This window comes from Globicephala melas, chromosome 3 (genome assembly GCF_963455315.2).
Source record: "Globicephala melas chromosome 3, mGloMel1.2, whole genome shotgun sequence".
In the NCBI taxonomy this organism is placed as follows: domain Eukaryota; kingdom Metazoa; phylum Chordata; class Mammalia; order Artiodactyla; family Delphinidae; genus Globicephala; species Globicephala melas.
Window position 1 is genome coordinate 52,276,742 of NC_083316.1, and position 14,235 is coordinate 52,290,976.

Here is a 14,235-nt window from a genome sequence, read left to right on the forward strand (position 1 = left end):
CTTGAAAACTTGATTCAACAAATGGGGTCAAAGTAAAATGTGCTGTGTTTGAGTACTGTTACTTTCTTTAGAGGCATACATTTAGACCAAATGGAATATGTAACCCCTTTTAAAAATTAAAAGTGTAGGTCAGAGTTAAATTTGAAAATGATAATCCTATTTAATTTTTTAAAAAGTAAATGTTATTTAATAGCCTAGATATACTAGAGAGGAAGATCTAAATATAAGATTTGGTAATATACTGATTTATAAATCTGTAAATACACATTTGTTTGCTGAGATATCTATATTTAGGCTTGCCACTGTATTATTTTAGCCTATAATATTCAAAATAAAAGTGTTACTGCCTCTCCTGAAAAGCTCATATGTTTACATTTTTTATAAAGTAAATACTGTGTTGCTTTTACTCTCTATTTTAAGGAAGGTAATTGGAGATGAAGATGAAAAAAATTGCTTATAGCACTAGGATCCATGCTCTTACTATAATGCTGTTCAGAACAGATCAGCATCTTTTAACCAGTTTTTGGGCTTCTCAACTCTAAGTAGTGTGTGGTTTACCAACCAGGCTCACATTTCTTATTCCTGTGGATGTTTTAAATTTGAAATGATGTGGTTTTCAAGTAGGGATATTTGGAAATGTTTGTAGTTTTCAACAGTGATGATTTAGGTTTCCATCCTTTCACAAAAGGATCTGTCAATTTAGGAAATACAGTTTCAGTGGTGGCTTGTCAGGTTCTTCAAGTGCTAAAAGAGAGTATTCTTGTTGAAATTGCTAGGGCTTTAGTTGTAATCATAGATTTTTTTTGGTTGCAAAGGGCAGAAACAGTGTTACCTAATCTAGCTCAAGAAGAGACATTATTAAAAGAAAGAGATTTCCCTGAGTAGAAGAATAAAGACTTGGCCTCGTGGGAGCTGGGACTGGGAACCAGAAGGGTATCAACATCCAAGGCGACTATCTGCCTCTTCCTGTCAGGCTTTTTTGTCAGCTCAGTTTGTTTCTGTGTATGTGCTCAATTTCTTTTCAGACGTATTCTGTACTCATGTGGCATCTGGCCCAAGCCCTTACTCTAAGTGACTTTCAAGTTCATTTGGTCAGGCCACCCAAATTACAGGTTTCGCGTTAGCCAGTGAAATAAGCCCTTGTGTCATGTGGCTGATCAGTTGTGTTTGAAAGCTTGAAAGATCTGTTGAGGGTTTCACATAAGGAAACTGTGCTGAAAGTATATAGGATGTATTGGTAGCACATATAGGAGGGGGTACCTAGTCACTTTGATATTTTAAAATGGCTTTCCAGAAGACTTCGAAACTTGAGCCTTGAAGAAAAGTGGAATTACTGTTCAAAAAGGCAGTAAGAGAGCACATCATAGCCAAATGAAACAACATGTTCAAAGATGGCCCAGATGGTTCAGGATGTGTTCTGGGAACCACAAGTATTTTTATGCCTGGATTTTTTAAATGATGAAGCAAGAAAAGAAGGGTGTCTGAGGAAATTTAAGCAGTTGCATGACATGAAGAGATTTAGGGTTTAGAAAGATTACTCTAACAGCTTTTGTGGAAGATTTTTAATAAGGAGGAGTTGAGATTGGATGCAGTGTGATTAGTTAGGAGCCATTGTAGTAATCCAGGTGAGAAATGATAAGGGCCTGAATGAAGGCATTGATACTGAGAGTGTTGAAAGAAATTAATGTGACAACTATTTGGGAGGCAGTCTTCAGAGGATTTAAAGACCAATAGGATGAAAAAGAAGGAAGGGTCATGGATGGAAACAACCCACAAATCTCAGTAGTTTGATAAAAACAAGATTATTTCTTATACTAAACTGGTGGGGTTGGGGACTCTACTCGTTGTAGTCACTCATTCTGGGATGAAGCTGGTATATCAGCCACCCATCTCTTTGATGTTGCTGGTCACTGTGGCAGAGAAAAAGAACCGAGCAGTGGCCCTTAAGGCTACTGAATAGGAACACATGTCAATTATGTTCACATTTAATTGGCCAAAGCAAATTGCACGGCCACACCTAACTTCAAGGAAAAAAGAAATAGAATTTTATTACGTAGCCAGAAGGAGATTTGGAAATATTTGGTGAACAGTACTAATGATGGTCACATTAACGACTTCCGGATTTCTGACTTAGATAATGTGGTAGTATCTTTAACTGAGATATGAAATTAGGACAAAGGGCAGGATTGGTGCAGAAGGAGGGTAATGAATTTAAGAATAAGTTCAAGGGTGGGTCCTGTGACTGACAGATCACAGTGCAGTATGCCAGCAGGCACTTGGATCTGGGAATCTAGAGCTCTGGAGAGGCCTAAATTGGTGACTTGGTAATGTATAGGTGAGTTAAGTCTGGATGCAGATGTGTTTACCTCATGGCAAGTACAAGAGCTTGACTTACATATTGAGTAGGGGGAGGTTGTTGGAGAGGACTGGCTTGAAGCCTGAATCAGATGGCCTTAGGCAGGAAAGAATTGAGTTGGGTTGGGTGAGAAAGAGGTAGAGTTTTACTTTTGCTAGCCTGACTAGTTATGTTAATAATATATATAGTTTAAAGTTCTAAATGCAAATATATTTTATTATCTTAGTGTTTGGTTAATATCATAAATATATTTAGCTGTTAGCAAGCTGGATTTGTTGCTGTAATTTTTAATTAAAAAAATGAATATGGAATTACAAAATAAGTAGTACATTAAAGTGGTTTTAAAATTCTTGATTAATTGAATAATTAAGGTTGCATGAGATTTGGAATTAGATGATTAGACATTAAATCTCATCTTTGCCATTTACTAGGTCTAGGATTATGGTGAACTTCCTTGACCTGTTTTGTAAACTAAAGTAAATTATTGTTGCTGCACAATGCATATTTAGTACTTTTCAAGTGATCTTTTTTTAGTGTGAAAAACTTAATATTTTAAAGGATTGTACATTTATGTTAAACATTAGCTGTATATTTAGTGTCTTTTTTTATTTGCTAAAGACAATTACAGACTTTAATTGAACATAATTATGGGCAGGTTGACAAAATGATCCTTTATGAGGATAGTGTATTTTGGAATCTAACATGATGGATTCATATTGTGGAAAAATTGCTTTTATCTGTGCCGTGTCTGGCTTCTTTTTCCTATAGTCCTGCCTAGATTAAGTCTAGTAGGATTTATAAGAGTCTTTGCTCTTTTGCATATAAAATATGTAAAATTTTGTTTGTAAAAGTTTTTGTCTGGAAAATCACAATGCTGCCTAGCCTGAAGTAGGCCAGTATATGCAAAAGACCTTAATTTTAATTCCAGGTTATCTGATTGTTTCTAAGACTGTTGTGAAGTTTTTAGTGATTTAAATGCCAGGAATCACATTAGGGAGGGTTGGAAGTAGTTAGAAAATTTGAAGTCTTGAGGATTGGGGCTTTTTTATGAAACGGGATTTTGCCTGTTGATGATGATGCACTGATTGGACATCCTTGGGTTAAGTCAGCTGTTTTCACATTTCACTCAGATTAAGAAGGCATTAATTTAAATTTCAGGTTTTTAACAAATAAGGCTATAGGCCTGCCTAGATGTGCCTTCAGTCATTGCAGCAAATCACCATTAAAAGACTAAGTTCTGCTATTTCATGTCTTACTGATCCTTAGCAACAAAAATTCCTGTCTTGATTGTAAGATTATGTAAAGATATAAGTAAGAAATTTTAAATGAAAACCAACCAAATGTTAATTAGTTCAATTGTTTTTCTTTTTATCTTGCAGCAACGCACCTCTTGCTTTTTCTTCCAAAGTATGTTATGTTAAGTTTCGTGATCCATCAAGTGTTGGCGTGGCCCAGCATCTAACTAACACGGTTTTTATTGACAGAGCTCTGATAGTTGTTCCTTGTGCAGAAGGTTAGTATCTCACATGTTTTTTTCAGTTATTTTAATCTCTGTCCTGTCTGTTACTACCATTGGCTTTCCTAGAAATTGGCAAGTAGATATGGTGTGTGTGTGTGTGTAAGAATGAAATTTGGAGGTGGAAAGGATTTTACGTAATAATAAAATATATTAAAATGGTTAATTTATTAATTATGTATATTTGAGATTTTATAGCTAAACATTTAAAAATTTATAAATTACTTGGCTTCTTTGGTTTGCTTTGACTTTCTGTATTCAGTTTGCAAGTTGTAAAGAAAGCTTTTTGAAATTAAAATATTAAGTTGGTAGAGGACATTATTTAAAATGTGTAAATAAGTAAGCATTTGCCCCTGTGTATACCTGTTAAAGATATTGCATAAATAAAAACAGTGTACACATTTCACACAAATGGGGGTTAGGTAGTAATTATGTTTAAGAACAATATTCATAATTTAAGCTTTAAAGTATCTTCTTAAGGTAATTTACCTTAATTGTTACTGAGACCATTATTTTACATTCAGTGTAATTTGCTGTGCAACTAGAATTTACTTTTAATTTTGCTGCGGGGGAGGGAGGGGTGGTGGTGGTGGTGATTAATTGAAGAAAAATCATGGAAAGCAATTTTCCAAAGCCTCCATCGAGGAAATAGTTGTTGAAGGTGGAAACAAGGCCAAAGGCCTTATAGTAATTCGTTAAATTTTATGACATAACCTGCTTTAAGAGCTAATTATTATTAATGCCTATTTTTTTAGTAACTTCTATTTGCAGAGCCATTCACATTCATTATACTAGGCTGTGCTGAATTTGACAGTTCTGGTGTGAATTAAGTTTTATTCAGAGCACTGACTATGACATGTGTACATGGATTTTAGAATTGGGTTATTATAATTTAAATGTCTTTAAAATATATTTTCACTGGTGGCTGGTGGTAACTGTTTTACAACATAAAAATTTTACCTGAAACAATTTAAGGAGCTTTCATATGTCATGTTTTAAAACTTTTTTTAGAAACCAGGCTCACATTAAAATACTGTATAATAAAACAGTTTGCTGCATTTTCAAGGTTTTATGCATATTTCAGAATGCCTGTTCTGGGATGTCAGAAACATTAGTCAGATACAGTGAGTATGACTCTGATATTTTTGATGTCCCAGAATAGGACATTCTGGATTTTTTCAGATAAATTTGAAAGTATTTTTCCCATGTCTAGGGGTTAGAGAGGGGTAGGGAGAATAAAATAAATAATAGCGAATATAGTAGAATAAATAAAAAATGAATTAAAGTTAATTATTTGCTAAATCTATCTTTATCTACTAATCTTTAAGGGGACAATGACCCCAAAATTGGAGAACAAGGTGAGAAAAGAGCTGGTAATGATTTAGTTCTGTATACCAAGTTCATACCAATTTCATACCAAGTAAACTACATGGGAAAAAATAAATCAGGTAGAAGTTTTACTAAATGGGAGTGTTAATTGTATCAAAAAATTATGCCACCAGCAGCACAGTATCTTCTGTGATTTTAGCTTATTATTGAACTGGAAGGAAAAATTTTGTTAGTGTTGCTCTGTTGGAACCTTGCTATATTCCCATAAAATTTTTCATATATTGAGAAGTGACCATGGTTTGTCATAAATGTTCAAGATTATGGGCATGTAGAGGTTCCTTTTTGTTTGTTTGTTTTACTTGATAGAAATAAATAAATGCACATTTATTATAATGGCTTTTGAATATTTTTAGTATTAACAAACAGACAAAATTTTGCTATTTTTGAACGTGAAAATTCAAGCATATTTTTATTCCAGTTTAAAGTATTTTAGAACACTAACCTATAAAATAATTTGTATTGGAAAAACATTCAGATACACATTTTTCATTAAATACAACAAAAATGAATTTATAGAACATGAAGAATGTCACAGTGAGCTGTTAAAAGATCTGATTATGCACTGCAAGCAAAGTAATAATGTATTGTTGTGTTAAAAAAGATAGCAAAGTGAGTTTGAAATAAATCAAAGGAAAGAGTTCCAGTGGAGTAAGTTCTGTAAGAGGAGATGTGCTGTAAGCAGTCTTCTGTTTACTTCACTGATTGTATTCTTTCCTTGATGTTATAGAAACAGCATTATGAAAGAAGTGAGAAAACCATAGAAAAAAATTGTAAGAAGTTTTTTTCAGTTTCTTTCAATTTGCTGTTTTTTTTTAATGCAGACAGTAGTACTGTGAGATCCTAAGCCGTTTAAGTAATGTTTGATGTGTAATAGTTTCGTACATATTAAGCATTAGCTATCGTTAATAAAACATGCCGCTTCAAAATAAAATATACTTTCATTATACTCGTCCAAATATGACCTCTTTTTGTTGTTACGTGCATCTCAGATTTCTTTTTATAAATGTTAACACTTAGAAAAAGATAAGGTCAAACATAATAAGGGTGTCAGCCTAATCATCAGTCATAAGTTTATGTCCACATTTTCTGGTAGATGGATTTTGACTATTAATTTGGTTTTGTATGTTTTCTCTATGTGATATTTGTGCATTATTAGATGACTAGACTGGCCAAGGCAGACCTGTTACACTTGCCTGAGTTAGGCATTGTTTGCCATGCCACTAAACCTGCCGTCAAGTGAAACCTTCATTGGGGAAATGAGATCGGAGTCTGAACCGCAGAAGATGGACGCCCTGTCTCTGTTTTTTATTGTTTTACTTTAATTTCATTTCTTTTTCTTTATTTTGTCCCTTTTTTTTTGTTTTTGTTTTTGTTTTTGTTTTGTTAAATCTCTTTCACTTTAACTTGTGAGCTGGTTTTCCAGTTCTTTGTAAATGGTATTCCATTAAGGGTTCATAACATTGCATTGCAAATTATATTGGGAGATGATTAGTAGAGCTCATCCTTAACATAAAAGAAATTTTCACAGTAAATTAGGATATGGTTTCGTGAAGCTCAATGCTAGTCTTAATTGGTGTTTATAAACTGATCAGGTACATTTTGTTCCCAAAACACTAAAACACTGATGAGATTCTTAGGAACACGTTTTGATCTCAGTGTAACATTTTTGCAGTTTTCTCCCAAGTCTGCATCTGTCATAAAGACCAACTGATAGCTTCTAATTTTCGTCCTCCTCCCTTAGAATTTTAGGCATACAAAATCATCAAGGAAAATAAGTAAATTTCTTATAACATTCTGGGGGTAGAGGACAAGAGGAGACTTTTCACTTTTATGATATTTATTATAGAAAATAGCATTTCTTTGATTTGAAAACACTTTTAATTGCCTACGTGGGGAATGGATATTTGAGAAACTGTTGAATACTTACACTTGTGTGTGTATTTTTTTGCTTGAATTTTTTTGTTGAAAAATGTTCAGAGATTACTAGTTTCTAAATGGATTCTGAGATTAGGATGAGTGAGAGACATTGTTTTTTCTCTCAGTTGTCTTTGATGAGTACAGTTTGGGAAAAATGCTAAATGCTTATTTGTTTTATACTTTTATACACTCTGATAGTATTTGGAGGGTATATTTGGTAGAATTTTATCCTGAAAATTAAGCAATGGAACTTTTTTCTTAAAGTATCTTTAATGGTAATTAGAAAAGTAAAAAATATTGTGCTTTTAGTTAGACTTAATACTTATAATAGTTTATTATACTGTGAGAGACAGTGAGAGGCAGACAACCTCCTGATACTATTTTTAAGCCAACACTGAATGACTTTATTATGTTAAGTAATCAACTTTTGGCCTGTATTGAATACCCGTTTTGTTTGTGTGGTCTTTCATGTGGATAGTTTTGCTTATTTAATGGACAGGTAATATTAAATTGGGGACATTACTAGATTGGAACTCTTTATTTGTTTTTTAGGTGCATAAATTAGGGTAGTGAAGCATAGGGTTTGTACCTTAGGACCTCAGTTGACTTATCAAGATGTGTACAGGTTTTACAAATATTAAAAAAGTAATACTTATTTTTAACAGATAAAGCAGGTCTGATAGTGATGTAAATAGTATATGTGAGTATACAGATAAATGTCTTAATGCTAATAACTAATAAATACAAAATAAATTACTGTTATTTGATGTCTTCAGTAAGGCCTTCCTGCCTTTTAATCTTAATGCATGTTAAAATCAGTGCTTATGCAGAATTTACTGAAATAATAAAATGACTTTGTTTTTGAAATTAGTAAATTAAGGTAATATAGCCTTAGATGTTGCAAAGCTTAGAAATAAGTAGGCGTTTGCTAAAGCTAATAAAATGTGATTTCTGTATTTCTATAAATAAGGTGTAACCACTACTTAAAGCAAGTTTTAAAATTCGTCTTGAATTCCATCCATGTTTAGAAATATATTCAGATAATTTTTTTAGAATTTATCCCTGCACATGTGGTTGTGTTAAGTTGAATTTTTACCACTGAAACCCCACATGGTGCTTTTTTGAAAATTTACTCCACATGCTATTTTCAATTTGGCGTGACTTTGTACTTTAAATTACTTTTGAAGAATTCATAATGGAAACGTGTAGCCAAATACCACATAATTATGAGTAGTTCTGAAATTGCTATATGTAGTCAACTTTTTAGAAATTTTCTTTTTGGGAAGGTTGAGAGAAAGGACCAGAAAAAATGTGTGAAAGTCCCAGCCCTTATCAAAATTAATTGATTAGAATTCAGTAATTAAATGTGGCAAATTGATAGACTTAATTCAGAGTAAATTTCCTTTTTTTTAGTCGTAGGGATTTCTTTTTCTTAGTGTCTAGGGTTATTTTAATGTTATTGTTGTTGTTATTATTAGGCACTTAGGACGCTTATAAGCAAGACATTTAGGCATTAACCACCCCTCTTCAGATAAGTATACATAAATTGGTTCTAAAAGTCAGTAATATAAGAAGTTTCCTGAGACTAGGGAACTTTTTTTTGTTAGTCATTTTCAAAAATGTTAGCAGTTTCCCAAGGCATATTCTTTGGAACTGGATTCTTTTAGTCATCTCTGTCATTGTTGGTGAGATGCCTTATTAACTGAATGGGTGTAGGCTTCCTTTCCAATTGAAGCTGATTACATGTGGTAGGCTTTTGGTTTTTTCTGTCTACTTGAAATTAAATGGGATCTTTTGGAAGGTTATCAAAATTGTTTGCATCACAAGTAGGTAGTTTCAATTAACAGGATAGGGACACTCAGGAACAGATTTCAATTCGCACATATTTGTTTTTTTCTTTTTCTTTTTTTTGACTAATTTGGTTATTTGCCATTTCTGGGGATTAAACTTTAAAAAATGTTCTTCTTTTCTGTATCTGATGTTCTGTGTGCTATTAGTGATGCAGCCAACACGAACGGTTGTCATGTGTAACACAACTTTCGATCACCGCGAAAACACCGTCCTGGGAAAGCGTCCATGCTTGATATCGTTTGGTTCATGAACATTAAGTTTCCAGTACAGGTGACCCATAGCTCAAAGTGTTAAATAATTGTCTACATTATTCAATTTTTAAAATAATATTCCATTAATGAGATTGTTAGTCTTTGAAGTTTTGCTCACTTTTATTTTTCCTAGTAGAGCAGGGTAAAAGGAAAGACTTAAGTTCTTATTTATTTCTTTATACGGATCTGATAGATAGATTCATTTATTATTATTATTTTTTAAGTGCAAGGGTAATTGTAAAATCATAGTATAAAGTTTGTGTGGTGTTTCTGCTTTCTTTAATGTTTGGAACTTGCCTCTGCAGGTAAAATCCCAGAGGAAGCCAAAGCTCTCTCTCTATTGGCTCCTGCTCCAACCATGACAAGTCTGATGCCTGGTGCAGGCTTGCTTCCCATACCGACTCCAAATCCCTTAACTACAGTAAGTATGATACACCCTCTTCTAAAGGGAGTGATCATTTAACTGTGTAATTGGTTGAATAAAGAGCTTAGAAAGTTTTTTTTTTTTTTTAAGAGCTTAGAAAGCTATTTCTATTTTAAGTATTTGTGTTTTTAAATGGAGAGAATTCGAAATATCTGCGTAATTTTTTCCCCATGTAACTGACTTGAACTGCCTTTTGGAATTGCTTATGAAGTAATTGGGGATTCATTTAAATTTGAAAATTGAGATATATTATTCATTAGAAAATCAGTTATTGAAATTCAGCATTTTAGATAGCATAGGGAATTGGAGAATCTAGGTAACTATATTTCCCAGTTCAGGAGGACTAAATCCATTTGAAAAATTTGAAATGATTTACACCGTTGGTAATGGGAAAAATATCTCAGAGAAGCATTTGTCTGATACTGAGAAAAATGTAACATGGTAAAAACATGGCAAAAATATTTTTCATTAGCAGAATTAAATAGTAATTTAATGCCTCATTTGTGATTTCCAAGTGGTGTCAAAAAAAGATTTGCTGTTACTGGGTTCTTGGTTTATATAAAAGATTCTGGTCATTTATTTTAAATAAGAGTCATTTTTCTTCAAAAATAAATCCAAGACAAATACAGAACTCACATTAATTGAAAGCGGTGTTTTACTTTTTGGTACTGGATTCTTAGGGAGTGAACCAGTAAACTTTATGATTATAGTTTATCCAAGTTATAAAAGTGCTTTTTGAAACTTGGAAGTGCAAAATTTTAGGATTTTCACATGGCACTATTCTGCTGGAGACCTGTATTGTGATCCATGGGAGGAAAATGCCTTTTATTTTTTATTTTATTTTAATATCTTTATTGGAGTATAATTGCTTTACAATGTTGTGTTAGTTTCTGCCATATAACAAAGTTGTGTTAGTTTCTGCTGAATCAGCTATACGTATACATATATCCCCCTATCCCCTCCCGCGTCTCCCTCCCGCCTTCCCTATCCTACCCCTCTAGGTGGTCACAAAGCACAGAGCTGATCTCCCTGTGCTATGCGTCTGCTTCCCACTAGCTGTCTGTTTTACATTTGGTAGTGTATATATGTCAGTGCCACTCGCTCACTTCGTCCTAGCTTACCCTTCCCCCTCCCCGTGTCCTCTGTTATCTACGTATGCTTTATTCTGTCCTGCCCCTAGGTTCTACAGAACCTTTTTTTTTTTTTTAGATTCCCTATATATGTGTAAGCATACGGTATTTGTTTTTCGGTTTCTGATTTACTTCACTCTGTATGACAGACTCTAGGTCCATCCACCTCACTACAAATAACTCAATTTTGTTGCTTTTTTTTTTTTTTTTGCGGTACGGGCCTCTCACTGTTGAGGCCTCTCCCATTGCGGAGCACAGGCTCCGGACATGCAGGCTCAGCGGCCATGGCTCACGGGCCTAGCCGCTCCGCGGCATGTGGGATCTTCCCAGACCGGGGCACGAACCCGTGTCCCCTGCATTGGCAGGTGGACTCTCAACCACTGCGCCACCAGGGAAGCCCTCTATTTTGTTTCTTTTTATGGCTGAGTAATATTCCATTGTATATATGTGCTGCATCTTCTTTATCCATTCATCTGTTGATGGACACTTAGGTTGCTTCCATGTCCTGGCTATTGTAAATAGTGCTGCAGTGAACATTGTGGTACATGACTCTTTTTGAATTATGGTTTTGTCAGGGTATATGCCCAGTAGTGGGATTGCTGGGTCATATCGTAGTTCTATTTTTAGTTTTTTAAGGAACCTCCATACTGTTCTCCATAGTGGCTGTATCAGTTTACATTCCCACCAACAGTGCAAAAGGGTTCCCTTTTCTCCACACCCTCTCCAGCATTTATTGTTTGTAGATTTTTTGACGATGGCCATTCTAACTGGTGTGGGGTGATACCTCATTGTAGTTTCGATTTGCATTTCTCTAATGATTAGTGGTGTAGAGCATCCTTTCATGTGTTTGTTGGCAATCTGTATATCTTCTTTGGAGAAATGTCTATTTAGGTCTTCTGCCCATTTTTGGATTGGGTTGTTTGTTTTTTTGATATTGAGCTGCATGAGCTGCTTGTATATTTTGGAGATTAATCCTTTGTCAGTGGCTTTGTTTGCAAATATTTTCTCCCATTTTGAGGGTTGTCTTGTTGTCTTGTTTTGGTTTCCTTTGCTGTGCAAAAACTTTTTAAGTTTCATTAGGTCCCGTTTGTTTATTTTTGTTTTTATTTCCATTTCTCTAGGAGGTGGGTCAAAAGTGATCTTGCTGTGATTTATGTCATAGAATGTTCTGCCTATGTTTTCCTCTAAGAGTTTTATAGTGACTGGCCTTACATTTAGGTGTTTAATCCATTTTGAGTTTATTTTTGTGTATGGTGTTAGGGAGTGTTCTAATTTCATACTTTTACATGTAGCTGTCCAGTGAAAGATAAGGTGACCATATGTGTGTGGATTTAGCTCTGCGCTTTCTGTCCTGTTCCGTTGATCTATATTTCTGTTTTTGTGCCAGTAGTATACTATCTTGATTACTGTAGCTTTGTAGTATAGCCTGAAGTCAGGGAGCTTGATTCCTCCAGCTCTGTTTTTCTTTCTCAAGATTGCTTTGGCTTTTCGGGGTCTTTTGTGTTTCCATACAAATTGTGAAATTTTTTGTTCTAGTTCTGTGAAAAATGCCATTGGTAGTTTGATAGGGATTGCATTGAATCTATAGATTGCTTTGGGTAGTATAGTCATTTTCACAATGTTGATTCTTCCAATCCAAGAACATGGTATATCTCTCCATCTGTTTGTATCATCTTTAATTTCTTTCATCAGTGTCTTATAGTTTTCTGCATACAGGTATTTTGTCTCCTTAGGTAGGTTTATTCCTAGGTATTTTATTCTTTTTGTTGCAGTGGTAAATGGGAGTGATTCCTTAATTTCACTTTCAGATTTTTCATCATTAGTGTATAGAAATGCAAGAGATTTCTGTGCATTAATTTTGTATCCTGCTACTTTACCAAATTCATTGATTAGCTCTAGTAGTTTTCTGGTAGCATCTTTAGGATTCTCTATATAGTATCATGTCATCTGCAAACAGTGACAGTTTTACTTCTTTTCCAATTTAGATTCCTTTTATTTCGTTTTGTTCTCTGATTGCCATGGCTATAACTTCCAAAATTATGTTGAATAATAGTGGTTAGAGTGGGCAACCGTGTCTTGTTCCTGATCTTAGTGGAAATGGTTTTCGTTTTTCACCATTGAGAGTGATGTTGGCTGTGGGTTTGTTATATATGGCCTTTATTATATTGAGGTAAGTTCCCTCTATGCCTACTTTCTGGAGGGTTTTTATCCTAAATGGGTGTTGAATTATGTTGAAAGCTTTTTCTGCACCTGTTGAGATGATCATATGGTTTTTATCCTTCAATTTGTTTATATGGTTTATCACATTGATTGATTTGCATATATTGAAGAATCCTTGCATTCCTTGGATAAACACCACTTGATCGTGGTGTATGATCCTTTTAATGTGCTGTTGGATTCTGTTTGCTAGTATTTTGTTGAGGATTTTTTCAACTATGTTCATCAGTGATATTGGCCTGTATTTCTCTTTTTTTGTGACATTTTAGTCTGGTTTTGGTATCAGGGTCGTGGTGGCCTCGTAGAATGAGTTTGGGAGTGTTCTTCCCTCTCCTATTTTTGGAAGAGTTTGAGAAGGATAGGTGTTGGCGTGTCTCTAAATATTTGATAGAATTCACCTGTGAAGCCATCTGGTCCTGGGCTTTTGTTTGTTGGAAGATTTTTAATCACAGTTTCAATTTCAGTGCTTGTGATTGGTCTGTTCATATTTTCTATTTTTTCCTGGTTCAGTCTCGGAAGGTTGTGTTTTTCTAAGAATATGTCCATTTCTTCCAGGTTGTCCATTTTATTAGCATATAGCTGCTTGTAGTAATCTCTCATGATCCTTTGTATTTCTGCAGTGTCAGTTGTTATTTCTCCTTTTTCATTTCTAATTCTGTTGATTTGAGTCTTCTCCCTTTTTTTCTTGATGAGTCTTGCTAATGGTTTATCAATTTTGTTTATCTTCTCAAAGAAACAGCTTTTAGTTTTATTGATATTTGCTATCGTTTCCTTCATTTCTTTTTCATTTATTTCTGATCTTATCTTTATGCTTTCTTTTCTTCTGCTAACTTTGGGGTTTTTTCTGTTCTTCTTTCTCTAATTGCTTAGGTGTAAGGTTAAGTTGTTTATTTGAGATTTTTCTTGTTTCTTGAGGTAGGCTTGTATTGCTATAAACTTCCCTCTTAGAACTGCTTTTGCTACATCCCATAGGTTTTGGGCTGTCGTGTTTTCATTGTCATTTGTTTCTAGGTTTTTAAAAATTTCCTCTTCAATTTCTTCAGTGATCTCTTGGTTATTTAGTAGTGTATTGTTTAGGCTCCATGTGTTTGCAGTTTTTACAGTTTATTTTTCCTGTAATTGATATCTAGTCTCATAGCGTTATGGTCGGAAAAGATGCTTGATACGATTTCAGTTTCCTTAAA

The 14,235-nt window shown here is 34.1% G+C and overlaps 1 protein-coding gene across 3 annotated transcripts in view; it reads left to right on the forward strand.

Moving 5' to 3' along the window:
* Window positions 1–14,235, forward strand: part of SREK1 (splicing regulatory glutamic acid and lysine rich protein 1) — a 55,836-nt gene that overhangs the window by 4,135 nt on the left and 37,466 nt on the right. For 2 of the 3 annotated variants that reach the window (XM_030844561.2, XM_030844568.2), the window contains exons 2-3: window positions 3,736–3,869; window positions 9,586–9,701. In XM_030844561.2, the coding sequence (XP_030700421.1) occupies window positions 3,736–3,869; window positions 9,586–9,701 (250 nt within the window). Of the gene's footprint in view, window positions 1–3,735; window positions 3,870–6,417; window positions 6,556–9,175; window positions 9,300–9,585; window positions 9,702–14,235 lie in introns of those variants that run through there. The other variant, XM_070045142.1, reaches the window with a different exon arrangement.